General features: G+C 37.1%; 1 protein-coding gene across 1 annotated transcript; it reads left to right on the plus strand.

Moving 5' to 3' along the window:
• Positions 1 to 12,117: 12,117 nt before the first annotated feature.
• Positions 12,118 to 21,699, plus strand: LOC107767690 (trans-Golgi network-localized SYP41-interacting protein 1). The gene is made up of 9 exons (XM_016586771.2): positions 12,118 to 12,256; positions 12,540 to 12,701; positions 13,301 to 13,606; positions 13,691 to 16,867; positions 17,010 to 17,868; positions 17,985 to 18,634; positions 20,418 to 20,565; positions 20,644 to 20,725; positions 21,305 to 21,699. Exons 2-9 carry the CDS (start codon positions 12,600 to 12,602, stop codon positions 21,405 to 21,407), a joined length of 5,427 nt encoding a protein of 1,808 aa, XP_016442257.2. The 5' UTR covers positions 12,118 to 12,256; positions 12,540 to 12,599; the 3' UTR covers positions 21,408 to 21,699.
• The last annotated feature ends 439 nt before the right edge of the window (positions 21,700 to 22,138 follow it).

The raw sequence follows: 22,138 nt of genomic DNA on the forward strand, positions 1-22,138 counted from the left end.
CACCATTTCTAGGTCGGCTTTTGGAGCTTTTTGGGCGATTTGAAGAAGGATTTCAAGGGGAATTCATTGAGGTAAGGATTTTGGACCTAAAACTCGTTCCTATGGTATTATTTCAAGGAATAGAGCTGTAATTAATGGAATTTAAGGGTTAAATTGGGGAAACTAGGGCTTGGTATTGGAGACCTAGACTTGAGGATTTGAAGGGCCATTTGTGGTCGGATTTTGGTACTTTTGATATGTATGAACTCATGGGGAGATAAGGAATCTATTGATGTGAATTTTATCGAATTCCGATATGTGGGTCGGGGGGTCGGGTTTTGGTAATTCCGGGATTTATGCTATAAATTGATTATTTTCACTTGGGCTTCGTTCTCTTAGCATATTTTGACGTCGTAATTCTAATTTTGGATATATTGACGCGAGTTGAGGCCGATTCGAGGGGAAAAGGCATCGCAGGCTAGAGTTTGGACCAGAATGAGGTGAGTAATGATTGTAAATGTTGTCATGAGGGTATGAAACCCCGGATTACACATTGTTGTGCTATATTGAGGTGACGCACATGCTAGATGACAAGTGTGTGCGTCGTGCACTGTTGAGGATTGTGACCTAGACCATCTCGCATGATTGTTTTACCGCGTATTTGATTGAAAACTGTTTGTTATCATCATGTTTTAGGCTGAATGTCATATTTGGGCCTCGTGCCAACTATTTGAACCCTTAGAGGATTTTTACTGATATTTTCTCACTAATTTGACTTTATACTTGAACACAGTCATACTATGTTCTACTGTTTTCATAACTCAGCCATGTTTACTCTGCTTTAACACTTAAATGATATTTTGGGCTGAGCACCATGTTTTACTATTGCCCGAGTGGCTTGTGAGATTCTAACTGAGTAAGGACGAGGGTCTATTTTGTGAGGAAACATCGATTATGATTATGAAGCCGAGGGCCTGAGATTTGTACGTCATGAGGTCGCTTGTTGATATGAGGCCGAGAGCCTAGTGATTATGCCACGAGATGGCTTGATATTGCGCTTGGCTGTAAGGGGCCCCTCCAAGAGTCTGCACACCCCCAGTGAGCGCGGGTACCCATTGTGATATGAGATGTAGCTTGAGAGGCTGGTGTTGTTCTATGATATTACCCGAGGGGCGGAGTTTGTTGACATTGTTCCCGAGGGGTAATCCTTTATGTGATTCTTCTGTCATGTTTGCCTGTCATTTACGTGCTTAATTGTTAAAAAGGCATTTCAAGAAGTTAAACTGAATTAAAGTGACTTTACACACTTTCACTGTTTCACTATTTTTACTGGCTTTTACCGCTTCTTTATAGTGTGTTGATGTGACTTTACGTGGTTTCTTATTAATCAGTTTGCATTTATTATTATTACTCATTGAGTTGGAGTACTCACTTTACTCCCTGCACCCCGTGTGCAGATTCAGGCGCTTTAGGTCCTGCTAGCGAGGGTTGAGAGCTTCCAGCAGATTCTGGAGTTCACGAGGTAGCTGCTCGGCGTTCGCAGCCCCGTGCTTCTCCCCCTATCTCATTTCTTTTCTCTTATTAGTGTTTTGTAATAATTTGAGTAGACTCTTCAGACTTGTAGTATATTGATATATGCTCATGACTGGGACATTCCGATGTCGGGCTGTGTTGGTTTTAATTCCAAAAATTGTATTGTTCACTGCTTATTTTGGAGTTTTATCATGTTAAAGACTTAATACTTATTATTTTAATTCTTAAAATGGAAGTGAGAATGTGTCATATGGCCTTGTCTTCACGAGAGGCGCCATCACGACCTGGTCTGGGTTTAGGTTCGTGACAGTATATATACAATTTCTCTTCTTGTAGCTCGTAAAGAGTTAAGAAGAAGGCAAGCCTCGCGCTGTCGTAGCCGTCACTTGCTCGGCTCGGCTTCGACTTCGGATTCGGATTTGGTCAAATGATTGATTAATTAATTTTTTGGACCAAATTTATTTGTTAATAGTAAATATTAACGTAATATTATTAAATATCCGATTTTGGTAAACGGAAAATTAATATTAAATCAAAATTATCCATTTCCTAAACGTTCGTTTTCCATTTTTTGTAACAGAAAATTAAGTTCCCTTTCCGTCTTTTCCGTTTTTGTAACGGAAGAATAAGGTTTGAATTCTCATTTTATTGTTGTGTAAATAGCCATTTACGTTATGGCCGTTTTTCTTAAACGGTCATGATAGTCCTTCTAAAGAGTCTCAACATATTGGCTATATATATCAGATCATTCTCTTAGATTTTTCATACGAATTCCTGAGTTCTCCTCCTTTCTTCTACATTGTTTTAACTACTAAGCAACAGTAAGTGTGATTTACTACTGATCTTTGTGTTCACTGAAATGCTGGGGTTTGAAGTACTGCTACATTAATGTGTCATTCGTTCTATCCTGGGAGGAAATAATCCACAACTTTGGGTACTAGGAGGGGATTAAATATCTTAAGGAAACACTGTAAATTCAATGGGCTCAGATTAAATTGTGTTTCTGTTTTTCATTTCTATTTATACGTTATTTTTATATTCTCCGAAATTATTTTACAAATACACTATACTAACAAGCTTAAGGAATTTAACTATTTTTTGTATTTGTGTTATATTCAGTGTTTCTGGAGACTAAAACCTTTGTGGTTTTCTACTCCATTGGAGATTAAAATCTACGTAATTTTAACATTTGGTTATGTCATTCTTTTACAGAAATGACGAATGACAACGGGAACCAGACTGTTCCTATGGTGACTGCCATTGCATCAACAAGTCGAATAACACTGGCATTGGCACCGGCAGAAAAACCCGAAAATTTTTTTGGGATTGATTTCAAGCGGTGGCAACAGAAGATGTTCTTCTACTTGACTACTTTAAGTCTATAGAATTTCATTAAGGAAGATATTCCTGTTCTGCCTGATGAAACTCCAGAGAATGAACGCTTTCTCGTGATTGAGGCGTGGAAGCATCCTGATTTTCTATGTAAAAATTATATTTTTAGCGGACTGGAGAACGATCTGTATAATGTCTACAGTGGCATAGAGACGACAAAAGAACTATAGATTGCGCTTGAACGGAAATACAAAACTGAAGATGTCGGGTTGAAGAAATTCGTTGCCGCTAAATTTTTGGACTACAAAATGGTAGATAGCAAGTCTGTTATTACTCCAAGTCCAGGAATTGCAAGTGATTATTCAGGATCTTCTTGCTGAAGGCATAAGTAGAATTAATGTTGATAGTATTAATTTTATTATGTTTACTAACAGAATTTTTATTGAAGGTCTTGTCATCAATGAAGCATTCCAAGTAGCAGTGATGATTGAGAAGTTACCTCCTTTGTGAAAGGACTTCAAAAACTACTTGAAACACAAATGTAAGGAGATATCGCTTGAAGATCTCATTGTTCGGTTGAGAATCAAAGAGGACAACAAATCTGCTGAAAATAGAGGCCGTGGAAACTCAACAATAATGGGAGCAAACATTATTGAGGATACTCCTCAAAATAAGAGAAAGAGGAAGCAGGATTCTGGACTGAAAAACAACCCAAGCAAGAAGCGGTTCAATGGAAATTGCTACAACTGTGGGAAAGCTGGACACAAATCTACAAATTATCGTGCTCCGAAGAAAGACAAGAAGAAGGGTCAAGCAAACATGGTTGAAAAGCACGAAGATGTTGATGACTTATGTACTATGCTTTCTGAATGCAACCTGGTGGGAAATCCTAAGGAGTGTTGGATTGAGTTTGGAGCCACTCACCATGTTTGTGCCGTTAGAGAAGAATTTTCTACATATGCTCCTGTTGAACCCGAAGAGATGCTTTCTATGAGAAATTCTGCAATAGCAAAAATTGAAGGATGTGGGAAGATATTTCTGAAAATGACTTTTGGCAAGGTGGTCATTCGGAACAACGTCCTTCATGTTCCCGATATTAGAAAGAACTTAGTCTCTGCTGGACTTCTTGTTAGGAACGGGTTTAAATGTGTCTTTGTATCTAATAAGGTTGTAATAAGTAAGAATGAGATGTTTGTAGGAAAAGGTTACCTCACTGAGGGTCTTTTCAAGCTGAATAAAATGGTTGTTGAGAATAATAATAAAGTTTCAGCTTCTTCTTACTTACTTGAGTCAAATGATTTATGGCATATATGTTTGGGTCATGTCAATTATAAAACCTTACGAAAAATGATTAACTTGGAAGTATTGCCTAAGTTCGAATGCGAAAAATCAAATTGTCAAATATGTGTGGAATCTAAGTATATTAAACATCCTTATAAGTCAGTTGTAAGGAATTCAAATCCTTTAGGCTTAATTCACATAGATATTTGCGACATATAGTCAATACCTTCTCGCGGTAGAAAGAAGTATTTCATAACTTTTATTGACGACAGTACTCGATATTGCTATGTTTACTTACTTAATAGTAAAGATGAAGCAATAGACGCATTCAGGTAATACAAAAATGAAGTTGAAATGCAACTTAACAAGAAAATTAAAATGATAAGAAGTGATAGGGGTGGTGAATATGAATCTCTCTTTGAAGAAATATGTTTAGAATATGAAATTATTCATCAAACAATGTCCCCTTACACACCCCAATCCAATGAGATTGCGGAAAGAAAAAATCATTCATTAAAGGAGATGATGAACGCATTGTTGATAAGTTTTGGTTTGCCACATAACTTGTGGGGGGAAGCCATTCTTACGACTAACCGGATACTAAATCGAGTACCCCATAGCAAAACACAATCCATTCCATATGAAAAATGAAAAAGAAGGAAGCCCAACTTGAATTATTTTAAAAGTGTGGGGGTGTTTGGCAAAAGTGCTAATTCCTAAACCCAAAAAGGGTAAAAATAGGATCGAAAACCGTTGATTGTATTTTCATAGGATATGCGACCGATAGTAAAGCCTATCAATTTCTGGTTCATAAATCAGAAAATTCTGACATTCATAATAATACGGTTATAAAATCAGATAATGTTGAGTTCTTTGAAAATATATATCCGTATAAAAAGGAATGTGAATCGATTGGTAAAGGATCTAAATGACCTCGGAAAGAAACAAAAGAAAATACATTTAATCAGGAGGATCCAAGATGTAGTAAACGTTATAGAATGTTTACTTTATTTAGACCAGATTTTGTGACTTTCTTATTGGAAAATGAGCCTTGAACATTTAAAGAAGCTATGTCTTCTTTGAAATTATTATTTTGGAAAGAGGCAGTTAATAGTGAAATAGAATCCATATTGAACAACCATACATGAGAATTGGTTGATCTTTCTCCTGGAAATAAACCTTTGGGTTCTAAATGAATTTTTAAGAGGAAAATGAAAGATAATGACACTATTGATAAATTTAAAGCAATACTTGTAGTCAAAGGGTATAGACAACGAGAAGGTCTTGACTACTTTGATACATACTCTTCAGTTACAAGAATTACGTTCATATGAATGTTAGTAGCATTAGCTGCAGCTTATGGTCTTGAAATTCATCAAATGGACGTTAAGACGGCCTTCTTAAATGGATATTTAGAGGAAGAAATCTACATGGAACAACCTCAAGAGTTTGTGGTTCCAGGTAAAGAAAAGAAGGTATGTAGACTTGTTAAGTCCCTTTACGGACTAAAATAAGCATCCAAATAATGGCATGCAAAATTTGACCAAACAATGTTGTCAAATGGTTTTAAGATAAACGAATGTGATAAATGTGTGTACATTAAAAATATTCCAAATCACATAGTCATTGTTTGCTTATATGTGGATGACATGCTGATAATGAGTAATGATATTGCCAACATAAATGCGACTAAGTGTATGCTAACTAGCAAGTTTGATATGAAGGACTAAGGAGTTGCTGATTTAATTCTGGGGATTAAGATCCATAAGACTCCTCAAGGTGTGGCATTGTCACAATCTCATTATATTAAGATAATACTTAAAAAATTCAAGCACTTAGGGTTTAAAGTTGAAAAGACTCCAAAGCATATCATAATTGGATTATGCTCGTATGTTGGGATGCTTAATGTATATCATGAATTGTACACGACCAGATATAGTTTGTGTTATAAGTAAATTGAGTCGATACACGAGCAATCCAGGTCAATCTCATTGGATGGCAATGAAACGAGTTTTGGGATATTTAGAACTTACCCAGGACTTTGCTTTGCATTACAGTAAATATCTTGCGGTGATTGAGGGGTACTGTGATGCAAATTGGATCACCGGTTCAACTGATTCTAAGTTCACAAATGGATATGTATTCACTATTGGCAGAGGAGCGGTATCTTAGAAGTCATCCAAACAAACTTGTATTTCCCTCTATACAATGGAGGCTGAGTTCATAGCCTTAGATAAAGTCGGTGAAGTAGCTGAATGGCTCCAGAATTTCTTGGAAGACATTCCATTTTGGCCCAAATCGTTGGCACCAATATGCATACATTGCGATAGTCACGTGGCAATTGGAAGGGCTGGGAGCGTTATGTATAACGTTAAATTGCGTCATATATGACGAAGACATAAAACCGTTAGGCAACTACTCTCTAGAGGAATTATCATGATTGACTACATAAAGTCAAGTGATAATATGTCGCATCTACTTACAAAAGGCCTAACTAGAGAGGTAGTTGAGAAATCATCGAGGGGAATGGGACTATGACCGAGAAAAAGTCATTGTGGCGGTAACTCTACCTAGAAGACTGGAGATCCTAAGATCTAGGTTCAAGGAGATCAAACAAAGTCATTAATGACGGTTCAACATTATCAACTAAAATTTTGGTCCATTCTCGTGATGAGACAATGTTAAGTACTAAGGATAAATCATTAAGGTTTTTTAATGATTTTTAAATTTGATATGGGGTATATCAAATAGTGTATCTACGGGATGACACGTTTAGGAATCATCTATGTAACTGTGAAGTATTAGCCGCTTTAAGGAGAATTCTGTAAGGCCGGTTCTCTATGCACTTATGAAACCAGGCGGTGTTCATGGCTGAAATGAACACAATAATAAGAACCAAAGACGGTTAAGGGTTGATTGTGTGACTTATGATTGTCTAGGTATACACCAAAGTTTGACGGTTCAAAGATATCAAATCTACCGATTGACCGAGCATATCCGACATAAGTTCACTACGAAAAGTTCGAAGGGAAACCTACTTATCCAGATGCAATTAATCCTTGCTTGTGAATCACACATTTTTTCATGCATATTTCGGTGGCATGCGATCACCATTCATGTGGGGGATTGTTGAGGTGTTTAAGCTAAAATAAGCTTAAAATAGGGTGAATGGGAAATGGAGGGAAAATAAAAATTTTAAATGAAATTTAAGTTTCCCCCATTGACAATGGGACATTGTCCCATATTGGAAGAGGAAAAGGTTTTTGATGTGTATATATACAATTTCTCTTTTTGTAGCTCTTAAAGAGTTGAGAAGAAGGCAAGCCTCGCGTCGTCGTCGTCGTCGCTCGCTCGACTCGGCTTCGACTTCGGCTTCGGATTTGGTCAAATGATCGACTGATTGATTAATTTTTTGGACCAAATTTATTTATTAATAGGAAATATTAACGTAATATTATTAAATATCCGGTTTTGGTAAACGAAAAATTAATATTAAATCCAAATTATCTGTTTCCTCAACGTCTGTTTTCCATTTTTTTGTAACGAAAAATTAAGTTCCCTTCCCGTCCGTTTTCTATTTTTGTAACGGAAGAATAAGGTTTGAATTTTTGTTTTATTGTTGCGTAAATAGTCATTTACGTTATGGCCATTTTGCTTAAACGGTCATGATAGCCCTTCTGAAGAGTCTCAACATATTGGCTATATATATCAGATCAATCTCTCAAATTTTCCATACGAATTTCTGAGTTCTCCTCCTTTCTTCTGCATTGTTTTAACTACTAAGCAACAGTAAGTGTAATTTGCTACTGATCTTTGTGTTCGCCGAAACACTAGGGTTTGAAGTACCGCTACACCAGTGTGTAATTCGTTCTATCCTGGGAGAAAATAATCTACAACCATGAGTACTAGAAGAGGATTAAATTCCTTAAGGAAACACTGTGAATTCAGTGGGATCGGATTAAATTCTATTTCTATTTTCATTTATTTTTATACGTTATTTTATATTCTCCAGAATTATTTTACAAATACAGTATACTAATATCTCTAAATACAATATTGTTTCAAACTGAAAATAAACACTAGTACAACCAGAAGCAGAAGGGGGCTCCGAGGCCTACGAGCATTGAGCAGTATATACCTTGAATTCTCTGAAGTAATTGATCAAATCACTGGCGCCCGGCTCAAACGGATGTACCTGGATCTACAAAAAAAAAATGCAGAAATATAGCATGAGTACACCACAACGGTACCTAGTAAGTATCAAACCCAACCTCAGTAGAGTAGTGACGAGGCCAAGTCAAAAAAACCTACTAGATAAAAGAAGCCTCAACAGAATATAATATAATCTAGAAATGGAAGATGAAGATGATGAAAGGACAACAAAGCAGTTTACCAATACAAGGCTAACAACGGAAATGAAGCAACAAATGACAACAAGAGAGTACATGTGGTAAGACAACAAGTAACAAATTACAATCAAAACACAAATGAAAAGAAGTAAGGGTATAAGAACAACAATCGTTCAAAACATCAAGCCTTTCCAACACAGACTGTACAACAAGAATCATGCCGAGGTACCATACCTCATATCCATATTTCACAAGTCACAATCACAATCTTCCTTATATCTCCTCGTGAGCCTTGCATTTATATTTTAAAAATATTTTTTTCGAAATAGTTACACGCGCTTTAGTCCCCTTATCTTACCACGTGGCTTCAAGTAATTCCTTACTAGAAACACGCGTATAAATCCCACCTTATCTCGCCGCATGCACATCAACCCCTATCGTTATACTTCCACATGTGCATCATTATCACAACACAATAATTAACTCGCACCACATGTGCCCATATGCCTCAAGATTGCCAAAATTAAGAATACCGGTGTTACCACAACATATAGCCCAATGCTCAACCACAATGTGTACAAAATATCTCAATAATATTAAAAGGAATGACAAACAACTCAACAAGAAAAGATATCTCAACAATTAACAATTTCAATCATAATATGTTAATAACTTCCACAACTACAACTTCAATAACTCAACAATAAATGTATTCCATGAAATGACAACTTCTAATCCAAGTACATGACATGAGCTTAACAATGGAAGAGGTAGCATGAACTAGTGACTAAGTCTAAATGCATAAGAATAACTCAACAATAGAAGAAATGGCACGTAACGACTACTACAAGTAAATGCACACAAGAGTAACTTGATGATGAAAACTAGAACATGTAATGATAATTTTAATTAAAGCATGTGAGAATCACACAATATACCACATAACTCATATACTCATAGATTCTTCTAACTACAATAGTTGTTCATCACTAAATAGGATACTGGTAAACAAATCTTATACCAAATAAAACCTTGTTCCAAAACTTCACAACACTGCTAATGATGTAATAAATATGCAGAAACTCATAACCACTCACCCAATCAACAAGTCATGGAGTTCTCTCGCCCGACAAAAACCAATGCCAAACTCTAAGCTGATTAATGACATTCTTATCCATACATACTTATCCAAGTCTGATTGCACTAATCCCAGGTCCAATGATCTCATCTCCTCCAGTACAAGCTATTCGACCGACAAGCTACACCAAATGCCACCTAGTCATATATGATGAAATCTATACCCAACAAGTAACAACTCGAATATAGTTGAAGATGGAAAAAGAACCAAATGAGAGAACTATCCAACGAGTCCAATAGGTACAACCTCCAACAGTACTATACTATGGGTCCATCTCATAGGGGAGAAAAAAACACACGAAATAACCACGAAGAATCTCATCCTAACATAACCTCGCTGCGGCACGCAACTCACTCCAAACTTATCGATCCATATAGAACGCCCATCGAATTACAATGCTTACAACCGACAACCACATGTGTATCAACAACAAACACGCGAAGTGCATGAGTATAACCATGAAGAAATGGATAGCACCATATACCACAAATAGGAAAAATACAACCAAGTGCAATAAGTAACTCGACATCCCAAGAACCACCTCACTGAAACTTCGTCACAAGGACCAAGCAAGACCTCATGACGTGTGTAAATAGTCAACAACCTCACAACCCATTGTAGAATAAGAGAGTAACACATGGAACATATCAGGACATGAATAAGAAAAACTCTCATCGATGACACACCCCTCAACAATTGTTGTGCTGAGTAAATAAACCTGATTCGATGTAGAATACACATTCTCATTAGGCCTACCAATGGGCTCCAAGTCAATCCGCATTATCCTAAAATAGGTAAATAACCTTTCAAAAGTTCATAGTAACCTATCCATAACACACACAATTAACTGTCTAACTCTTAACATATCTTAACCATCCATAACCAAGGAATAGTCTGCCTCTACTCGAGAATACTGGAATCTCCATATTCGATACTAACTCCACCACTCAATAACTGACACATCACTCATACACAATAATCTCACAGGAAATACTTATATCAATCTTCCGCGCCACGAAACAAAATTGTAACACAACAGTCAGCAACCAGGCGATTACCGTAATACTAGACAATCATCCACAAGTTTAACCACAATGCATCTTCTGAAAGCATACCTTTCTCAGGTGATACCCGATAGTTCCGACATTCTTTTAAACATCTGAAATCGTCTATGCTATCTAAAGCTCATGACCTTCCTTTCAAAACTGAATCGCAACCTTGTACATGCAAATCTAAATCCCACACGACACACCACCTCTATCATGCTATCTTCTGAAAAACATGAGGATCCCATTCTCAACTCTGAATCACAAGTAGGATAGACACCCCATCAACCGAAAACCTTCCTCTAACTCAGATATAACAACCAAGGTTAAGTAGTCATACAAAGGGTCACATATTTATCACAGAGTGCACATGTCCCAATGAAGGCTCAACACTAGAATAAGTGCGAATGTGTGTTCGTAACATACGAGTATCTACCTCCGAGGCAAGCTTAGCATAACTATCTAAGTTTGTCCATCGTATTCAACACAAGGTACCAATAGCCTCAATATTTCTCTAGCATAGTTTATTGTGCTCACGTAGTCAATTAATGGAACAATATATAGAATCAAGTATAACACAAAATCAGATAAAACATAGAGTAAGCTAGAATCTACTTCGAGCATGAATACCCATGGCACATGTATATACGATATCATATATACACCAGCCCCTATGTAGCAAATAATATCAATTTGTAGGAAAAATTCCCTCAACCAAAGCTAGGCAAGACACTTACTTCAAACAAGCCAAATCAATACTCTAAAAATACCTTACTACGCGAATCAACCTTTGAATGGCTCGAATCTAGCAAAAAATAACTCAATAACATCATATAATTTCATAGGAATCAAACCCAAATGATAAAGGTCGAATCAAATACTCAAAGTCGACCAAAAGGTCAACCCGGGTCCCCATCTTGGAATCCGACAAAACCCACAAATTCTGACAATCAATTCGAATACAAGTCCAACCATAGAAGTTTCATATGACATAACGAACATATTCCAACTCACGGAACAACAATACGAACATGATAACATCGAAGTCAACTCTCAGTCAAACCTATAAACTTTTCAAACCTACAAATTGTCAGCTTTTGCCGAATAGTGTCAAATCAACCTAGGAACCTCCAAATCAAAATCCGAACATGCGCCTAAGTCCAAAATCACCGTACGAACCTATTGGAATCATCAAAATACTTATACGAGACCGTTTACACAAAAGTCAAACCTAGGAATCTCGTCATTTTTCAAGTTGTAAATAGAGCTAATCTCATTCTTTTAATTTGAGATAAAATGTGTTTTTTCATTGTTTGTACACATTAAGATGCTTTTCCCCTCCTTTCTCTAAATTTCCTTCTTCCAAAGTCCGTTAGTTTGGGAAGCCCGAGGCAATCCTCTCATAACAGTAATAACAACTGGCACTTTACGACGTCGTTAAGTCAACCAAAATTGCAATCTAATTGCAATCTTCACGTGATTTGCACAACTCCAAAATCCAAGATCCACACACCACCATCGTCTTCTTCAACAACTTCAACTCTAATCATATCGAAACACAACTCAAGAAACCCAACAAAAATCCCCTTCTTCATTAGGTAATTATTCATCATATGGTTTTTATAACCATCTGTAGTCCATTTTTCTAGGTTTTCTTATCATTTTCTTGTCTGACATCACACTTTTTTATTGAACTCTAATTGAAACATTTGAAAATAATATCTAAATTGGTATCAGGAAATATTGAATCTTCTTCACTTTTCTGAAAAATTATAGATGTGGGTACCAAAAAAAGATTGATTCTTCTTCACTCCTTTTCACCTTTTTAGAAATATATTGATATGGGTATCAATAAAGATTGAATCTTTTTTGCTTTTGCAGAGACCCTTTTGTTTCTTGAAGGGAAAATAGAAGCTGTATTGGCGAGATTTGGGGCATGCAATGCCAGAAAATAATGATGCAGAGCAGGTCAGAGATGGTTCAGGTGTAGTTGTAGATGGAGGGGAAGTTTCAGCTTCTGTAGAACCAGCTGCTCATAATCAGGTCTTACTTTGCCTATCTTAATTTTTTTATCATGATGTTTTATGTGTCGGTGCATTTATGTGTGCATGGCCTTACTGTTGCTTTCTGGAGTTCTTCATGTACTGAATATAGCTTCCTAAAACTTATCATGCTATTAAATTTTTTATACCTTGTTACATGGACTTCATTAGTTTTGGTGTTGTAAAGAGTGAGTGCTTTGACGCTTGTGGTTTCATTGGAGGAAGCACAGTAGTGGCTGTTCATGAATTTCTCAGGTCGTTTTACTGAAAATTATTTGCAATATTAGATGGAAATGGGTTCTTAAATGAATTATATGTGTTTACTTCCTATATGTTAGAAAATACTTAGTGGAGAATGTGAAATCATTCAACTTCTAAATATTGAGGTAAAGGCATGCATGATAACACTTTAGGGTCCTATTTACTTGCCTGGAATTTGGGTCTTAATAAAAATCTTGTTTGTTTCTTCTGTTTTGGAACATTTGATTATTGTCTATCATTTTCATGTTTGTTCCAATTAAGTTTTAGTACCTTCATAGCTCGTGTTAGTCCTGTAAATAAATATCTGGAGAGCTTATTTCTTGGACAAACTCTTTGCAGGTGGATGTTACGGATCTAAATGGTGGGGGATCAGTGACTGCAGCAGAGTATGTAGAGAATGATACAAAAGATATAAGAATGGCAGAAGATGGGGGAAGGGAGGACATGTTTGTTGATTGCCCTGATGTCATCGAAGGTCCTGAAACTCCGCGGTATGTAGAGGAGAACAGTGATGCACAGGATAGTCGACTGGAAGGATTGAGCAATGGATCACATGATCAAGATTTGAAAGCTGAAGTAGAACACTTGCGCAAAATGCTAAATGATAGTGTTGCTGAAAACGATCGGATTGCTCGAGAAGCTGAGGTTTGTTTTAATTGAGGTAGTTTTACATAAAATACTGCAATATTCAGGGATATTTTATTTTCTCACCTCTGGCTTTATGCGCAGGAAGAAAGAGCAGCATCTATGTGCGAACTCACTCGCCTAAATGATCAACTTAAGGATCTGATTGGTAGTCGGTCACTGCTAAATAAAGATGATAGTGAGTTAGTTGAGAATCTTCACCAAAGTAAAGCAGGAGTCAGGGATTTGGCCTCTGGTGCCTCATTGCATGAGGTGGTAACAGATGTCTCCAAGTTTCTTAAAGAAGCTCTGGATGAGCGTGTTCAGACTGAGAGCAGAATCAGAGAACTTAATGACATCATACATATGAAGAATCAAGAAATTGATGTCCTCAATTCAAAAGTTTCTGAGCTTTCAATGTCACATGATGTTGCTCTTTCTCAATTAAATTCAGAACAAGAAAATTCTGCTTACTTGTCTGAGGTTCAACTTGAGAAAGAGCATCATATGACAGTGATTGCTAATGAGATCTTAGCATCTCTTGCTTCAGCAGTTCCTCAAGAAGAAATCTCTGATGAATCAGTTACAGGAAAAATGTATCATGTCCAGAATACGATCTCATTTTTAGTTGAGAAGTATAGTGTTTTCCTTTCTGAAGTCAACCAACTTAGACAGAGTTTAACTGAAGTTGCACCAGACCACAGCATGCAGGATGAAGTGGGGGTGTTGGTTGCTGCACATGATGTATTGGCTGAATTTAGAACAAGAGAAGTGAATCTAAACCAACATTTGAGCTTTTTAAGTGATGAAAATGGAAAGCTGTCCGAGGAACTTAATAAGCATAAATTGATGGTTGAGAATGCAAATGCTGAAATTACAAAGCTGAATGCTGAAGTTGAACAGGAGAGAACAAGGTATGCTAACACGAAAGATAAGCTTAGCTTGGCTGTGACAAAAGGAAAGGCCTTAGTTCAGCAGCGTGATGCTCTGAAGAAGTCACTGTCTGAGAAAACTAGTGAACTAGAGAGATATCAAATTGAGTTGCAAGAGAAGTCGAATAGTCTTGAGGCTGCTGAACAAACCAAGGATTTACTGGTAAGAAGTGAAAATTTAGCTGCGTCACTGCAGGAAGCTCTCATTCAAAAGGAGATGATACTTCAAAAATGTGAAGAGATATTGTCCAAGGCCATTGGAAACGAGCAATTTCAGTCAACAGATACCATTCAGAAAGTCCAGTGGCTTGCAGATGAGATGAATGCATCAAATGAGACATCTCTGCAACTCCAAAGAGTGATAGATTCCCTGGCATCATTTGATTTTCCCCAGTCCGTACAATCAAATAGACCTGATGCACAGGTTTCTTGGCTCCTGGAATCATTTTATCTGGCTAAAGAAGAAGTAATAAAGTTACATGAGCAGATGGTAGCAGCAAATGAGGCAGCAAATAATGAGATTGGTCATCTTACTGCTTCTCTTGTGGTAGAAGCACAGGATAGGAGCTACCTTCAAGAGGAATTGGATGATTTAAAGCATAAATATGCAGTGCTTTTCCAGAAAGAGCAACAGGCTTCAATGGATAAGGATCAAATCATCAATATGCTGCTAGAGGCATCTAAAATCAACACACACGACCAAGAATTGTTATATCAAAGCCAATCTGACATGACTTTACTCATTATGAAATGCGTAGAGAATATAAAAGAAGAAAGTAGTGCCTCTCTTGAATCCCATAAGCATCAGGTTGACTCCTTTGAACAGATCCAGAGTAATTTGTACATTAGGGATCTGGAATTGAGGCTACATGGTCAAATACTCACAGAAGAGATGTCAGATAAAGCAGAGTTGAATAGATTGTCAAACCATTCGGTCAAGGTTACTGAGGAGCTTTCCGCTTTAAAGGAAGAAAAGGAATCTCTGGAGAGGAATCTCGAACAATACGAGGAGAAAGTTGCATTACTTAGGGAAAAGTTATCTATGGCAGTTAAAAAAGGCAAGGGGCTTGTTCAAGAACGAGAAAAATTGAAAGGGGCATTGGATGAGAAGAGTGCTGAAATAGAGAAGCTCAAATCAGATTTACATCTGCAAGAATCTGTATCTGATGACCACAAGTTGCAGATTGATAAGCTCTCAGCTGAGGTGGACCGTATCCCTCAACTAGAGACTGATCTTGTTGCTATGAAGGATCAAAGGGATCAGCTAGAGCAGTTCTTAGCTGAAAGCAATAACATGCTTCAGAAGGTTATCGAGTCACTTGATGGTATTGTTTTTCCAGCTGATTTGGGTTTTCAAGACCCCATAGAAAAGGTCAAATGGCTTTCAGGATACTTAAGTGAGATCCAAACTGCAAAGGTAGAGGCGGAGCAGGAGTTGGGGAGAGTAAAAGATGAAGCCAGTTCTTTAGCCAACAAATTGTTGGAGGTCGAGACAACCATTAAATCTCTAGAGGATGCATTATCTGCTGCAGACAACAACATCTCTCAACTCCTGGAGGACAAAAATGAGCTAGAAGCTGCTAAAGCATCAGTTGAAAATGAATTAGAGAAAGCAATAGCAGAAGCTTCTTCTAAAACTGTGGAGTTTGCAAATGTGTCCGCGGATAGAAAATTCATCGAGGATGCTTTGTCCCTGGCTGAGAAGAATGTTTTTCTAATAAAGAATGAGAAAGAAGAAGCTTTACTTGGTAAGGATGCTGCTGAATCTGAGCTGCAGAAAATCAAGGAGGAATTCACTTTCCATACCAACAAACTAAAGGTGGCGGATGAAACTATACAATCCCTTGAAGAGGCACTGGCTCAGGCAGAAAAAAACATCTTTCTCCTTACTGAGGAAAATAACAGGGTACAAGTTGGTAGAGCTGATTTAGAGAACGAGATAAAAAATCTCAAAGGCGAAGCTGATTTCCAAAACAGCAAGCTAAGTGATGCTTCCATGACTATAAAATCACTAGAAAATGCTTTACTGAATTCAGAAAACAAAATTTCCAATCTTGTTAATGAAAAGAAGAATGCAGAAGAGGAACTTTTAGTTCTGACTTCCAAATTAGATGCCTGCATGAAAGAGTTGGCTGGATCACAGGGCAGCTTAGAAACTAATGTTCTGGAGCTCTCTACCCTTCTTAGCCGACTTCAGTTATTTCTGAAAGACGAGGCTTTGTTTTTCTCTCTCCGACAAGCTTTTGAGAAAAAGTTTGAGAGCCTAAAAGACATGGATCTTCTTCTTAAAGAAATCTGGGATTCTTTTTCTGAAATAGATTCCGGAATGCTGCCAAATTCTCCTGTGAAGGTAATCATGTGATATCATCATCGCACCTTCTTCTTCCTCTTCTTTCTTCCCTTGTTCTTGCTTTTCTCTTTGAAATATGATCAGGTGGTCTGCATATTCTAGATGTAACTTCTCTTACCTATCTTCTATGTTGTTTATGTAGGATGACACATCTTTCTCAACTCCTTCAGTATCTGTTGTTAATGATGGTCTAATCGAGGAAGTAGCCAATGGTGAAGCAAATGCAATTGATGGTGACATCACATTGCATCTCGGGAAAACTGTGGATGGATTCCAATTGAGAAACAAGATTCTTGCTGAGAACATTGGATGTTACTCGCAATTGATGGATGATTCGATCAGAACAATACTTAAAAAACTACAGTTGACAAAAAGTAAAGCTCTACCCATGATTGAACTCGCAGAATCTCTTAAGCAAAAGGTCAGAGATGCTGAAGTTGGTCGGCAAGCGCAGGAAAATACTATACAATTGTTGGAAAGGGATCTTGAAGTTCTACTTTCTGCTTGTAATGATGCAACTAATGAACTGGCTTTAACTCAAAATAGATTATCTGAACTTGGCTCCAACTTTGGCCTGGAAAAGTTGAAGGAAACCTCACCCGAACAATTAGGAAATTTTGGTGAAGATGCTGTAGCGCATCATCAGTTGGCGCTTGATAGCAGTGAGTCCGCAAAGACCGCTGAGAAGCTGCTATTGGCGGCTAGACACAGTCAACATCTTGCTGAACAGTTCAAAACTGTGGTGGATGTGATGGTTGGTACAATTAAAGATTTGCAGGTTAAATTGGAAGAAAGCAATACTACTTGTGTGAAAGTCTTGGAAGAAAAGGAGATTCACCAAGAGAGGATCTCCCAACTGGAGACTAATCTAGAAGCGTCAAATGATCATTGCAATGAGATGAAGCTTAAGTTAGAGGATTATCAGGCAAAAGAGGATAATATCAGGGAGAAAGAAGCTGAAGTTTTGTCTCTTAATTCTAAAGCTTCACTGAAATTTCAAGGTACAGACTTTGTTTACTATGTTATAACTTTTTTTCTTCTTAAATTATGAAAATATTGGCCGTGGCTATAGTAGCTTACTGTCTTCTCTTGGCCTGCTTTTATACTATTCTTTCAGAGGCTGAAGATTTAACCCTCTCTGCATCTCATATGAAATCTCTTTTTGATAAAATAAATGGGATGGAAACGCTCATGGGGCCTGATGTGAGAGATGCAGAGGCCTATGATTCCCCTGATGTCAGGAAGCTCTTTTATGTAGTTGATACTTTCCCCAGATTGCAGCTCCAGATGAGCTCACTGTCTTGTGAGAATAAAGAATTACAGTCAAGCCTTGAGAAACAGGCGCTGCAAATTGAGCATTTGCAGGAAGAAGTTGAAGAGCACATTAGAGATGAGGAGGACTATGGAAAGATGAAGAATGAGTTGTTAGAACTCACAATTGGTCTGGAAAATATGATACAGAAGCTGGGAAGCAATAATTTGGTGGGTCTCCAGAAAGAGACTCCGGTGACAAGGTTGTTACCAGTGCTTGATAAGCTGATTGTTGCCAAAGTTTTGGAATCTGAAAATTTGAAAGCCAAAACAGAAGAGCTGCTTGCCGACTTGCATGGGACCCAAAAGGTTGTTGAGGACTTATCAAGTAAGGTTAAGTCACTAGAAAGTTCTAATCAACTTAAGGTTAAACAACTTGAGATCAACCAGGAAAGGGGCATCTTTGAAACAGCTACCTTGCCTGCTCAGTCAGAGATATCTGAAGTTCAAGATGTGGTACGTTTGATTGCAATACATTGCATTCCTTTTTCAGTAGTCACACATTGCCTACTTTCAATACCTATCTTGCTTTTTCGCGACCATTGCTGGTCATGTGCTATTCCTTAGCAGTGTCATCCTTTAGTTGGCTTGCCTTCTTAATTTTTTCTCTAAGGATGTAGCTTATACATCCTGATCAAGTAAACCTAAAGAGGCCGAGAGTAAAGGTCTTTTGACAATTTGATTAGAAAATAATAGTTTGACAAATATGTTATAATTAAGTTGCGCTTCAGTTCCTTTGTTCTTTTAAGTTCTCGATAGAGACAAGATTTTCATGGAATCTGCAACTTGTACATTATTTTACTGCTTATTGATGCCTGTTGAAAAAATGTGCATGGAAGGATATAGTAAAATATTGCTGGTATATATTATAATGCAAGATAAATTAGAAAATGCATAGAAAAGATAAATCACACTAAATAAGCAAACTATATATCTACTTAGGCCGCCATGAAACAACCTAGTGGCATCCCTGAGACAAGGATAAACAGAACTGCAATCAATGCATTTGGCCTTCTGACCATCAAGATATCTTGACGTGCCATTTTCTTCTGACCAAAAATGCTCCTTAGCACGGTCATGGCCAAATTTTCTACATCTCGTATGTGTAAGATAGTGCGGGAAAATATGTGCCATCTGTTGCTTCTGCATTCTGAATATATTAGTTTTCGTGCCTTTGAGACTGCCAGTGTTGAGTTGTACAAATTGATTTCTTCATCAGATCAGCTAACTTCAATAACACCCCTTTCAACTTATTGTTGATTTGGATCTTGATCACGGTTAAAAGCAGGAATACAAGAATGAAGACTTACATAGGTGGAAATTGTGGCTTGATTATGCATATATTTCTAACCTACAGTTCCTTGATTTGCTAATCCCTGGCGATTTGTGAAGAGCATTCCGCTGTTCCAGAAATGATACCATATATAGTTGGAGCCTTCACTTTTGCAATTTAGAAGTGTTGAGGTGTCTAAACATCTCATCTAAAAGCTTAAGCTTAAGGTGTTAGATAGAGCACACTTTTATTTACTTATTTAGTCTTCAACATGGCACCTCACGCGTGGGCCTGATTCTTTTGATGGTCCAAGCACGTGGATATTCTTTCTGATAGTGGGTCGCGATGGGACTAGAAACCAGAACCTCTGCCTGTTCTCTGATACCGTGTTGAAGTGTGATAGCATCTCATCTAAAAGCTTAAGCTTATAGATAGAGCACACTTTCATTTACTTAATTAAGTCTCCAACTTGAATCATAAAAAAATACTATTATGTAGGACTTCAAATTCTCTAATTAAAAATTTAAAACTCTATTTCTTATTGTACATCGGCGTAATATAAAGAACCTTACATGAATTTTATTTTAGGTTATATAGCCAACTTCAAACTTGTTTGCTTTCCACAAATCAAAGCAGACTACATATTTGGTAAATTGGTATATCCTTGCTGCCTAAATCACTTGCGTTTGTTTTCCACTGCAAACTTCTCTCCTGTTGGTGTTTACTCAAGGAGCTCTCAAGTGTTTATTATCTGCTTTTCCTTTCAAAGTAGCTGTGGTGATGATAGGATCTTATGTAAATTGTATTACCTCTCTGCATCGCTATGCTATTGCAAAAATGATATATGCTTGTTTCTTGCAAAACAAATATAAAGTGGAGTGGTATGACTTAACATTTCTTCTATAAACTGGGAAGAAAATGTGGGTGCGCAAAGCAGTCTAACCTGCTGCATTCGTGTCGTTGCAGGTGCCAGTTAGTAAGAATTTAGCCTCTTCAGTTACATCAGCTGCTCATGTCCGAACTTTGCGGAAGGGATCTACGGATCAACTTGCAATAAATATAGATACTGAATCTGAACGGTTGATAAATGACGAGGAAGCTGACCAAGAAAAAGGTATAGTTATGGAACTTTGAAAATTTTGGAAGAAGAATTTTATGTGTAACAAACTTAAATTTCTCTCCTGTTGTGCAGGTCATGCATTCAAGTCTCTCAATGCATCAGGTCTTATTCCAGGGCAAGGGAAGATGATTGCCGACAGAATTGACGGAATTTGGTAATATCTTAGAGCTACTCTTGCTAGCTTCTCATTGACTTTATGGATGAAATTTCAATTTTTTCTGCATTTCTTGAAGTCTAGGAATAACATTTGCCAATCAAAATTCAGAGACATTAGATTCAGGTCACGCATTGCTTGTTGATTCTTGCGACAATAGAAATGGTGATGTTATCTTGCTAGGTTCTCATGCCTCATACCATGATTTTCTAACAATCTCTACCATTTGTTACTTGCATGATTTTTTTAAGTGGTGTATGGAGGGGGTTGTGTCAAAGATTTATATGCTAGTAGTAAATGTAGAGAACTTGTAGTACTTAATTTTGTGTTTATTTTTTGTTTCGTATACTACTTGTCTGAGATTAGCTTAAATGGAGAGACATGGTCAGTGAGGATTCATATCGCGGACCCAAACTTGCTTGAGATTGAGGCGTAGTTGTTGTTGGTGCAGGGAAGGAGTTGTGTCCAGTTCTTGTTTTTGATTGACGCCTACTAGAAGTATTGAGTACTTAACTTTCTACCTCCAGGTGTGCTTGCTCGGTTTTGTCAATCTAACACTTGGTTTCCTATTATGTTCAGGGTATCTTCGAGTCGAGCTTTGATGAGTCATCCAAGGGGCAGGCTAGGTCTTATTGCCTATTGTTTGTTCCTGCATATTTGGTTGTTGGGCACCATTTTGTGATGATTGATCTACCAGTAGAGAGATTGTTTTGCAGTTGTACATTACATATTATTGTCATTCTTTTTCTTTTTTGCCTAAGATGTAAATGTTTATAGGGTTACAGCAAGTTTGATTCTCTGCAATCACATTTTTAGGGATTCAGAGAATGCATTTGGGAGAATATTGGATAGTTGTTACATTAGCCAATTGATTTACTAGAGTTTAATGCAAATATCTGCTTAGGCTAGGCTTCACTCTCTTTTATTCACAGTCCGCTACAATAAATAAATAAATAAATGTTCTCTTTCTCTTTTCTTTCTGCTCCATCAATGTTCAGTATGCAATATTTAGGGGGGAAATGCTCATTGTGTCCAACTTTTTCATTTTCAATTTATGTTATACTCTTTCTACTTTGTGACACAACGTTTATACAATTTTCACAACTTTTAGGATTTCAAATTCATTTAGCTATTCAAATTTTAAATTATCAGTCAATTACCATCAATATTATATTAATGAAATGGATGAAATCATACTTTCACGTTGAATTACTCTTTTCTTGTCTCATCAAAAGTCAAACGGAATCTTTTTGGCCAGTTTCATATTTTTACAACTTAATTATCTGGGAAGTAGGAAAAGTACCCGTTATTAGAAAAACTAATACTGTACTATCTTTCTTTTATTTTATGTTACACTATTAATATTTGAGGAGTCAAACTAATACTGTAATTCTTAAATATTTGAAATTAATT

This window comes from Nicotiana tabacum, chromosome 5 (genome assembly GCF_000715075.1).
Source record: "Nicotiana tabacum cultivar K326 chromosome 5, ASM71507v2, whole genome shotgun sequence".
In the NCBI taxonomy this organism is placed as follows: Eukaryota; Viridiplantae; Streptophyta; class Magnoliopsida; order Solanales; family Solanaceae; genus Nicotiana; species Nicotiana tabacum.

Coding starts and splice junctions, on each gene's coding strand:
- LOC107767690 (XM_016586771.2), top strand. CDS start 12,600: ATGCCAGAAAATAATGATGCAGAGCAGGTCAGAGATGGTTCAGGTGTA. Junction 13,607..13,690: donor GGATTGCTCGAGAAGCTGAG/GTTTGTTTTAAT, acceptor CTTTATGCGCAG/GAAGAAAGAGCAGCATCTAT. Junction 20,566..20,643: donor GGAAGCTGACCAAGAAAAAG/GTATAGTTATGG, acceptor CCTGTTGTGCAG/GTCATGCATTCAAGTCTCTC.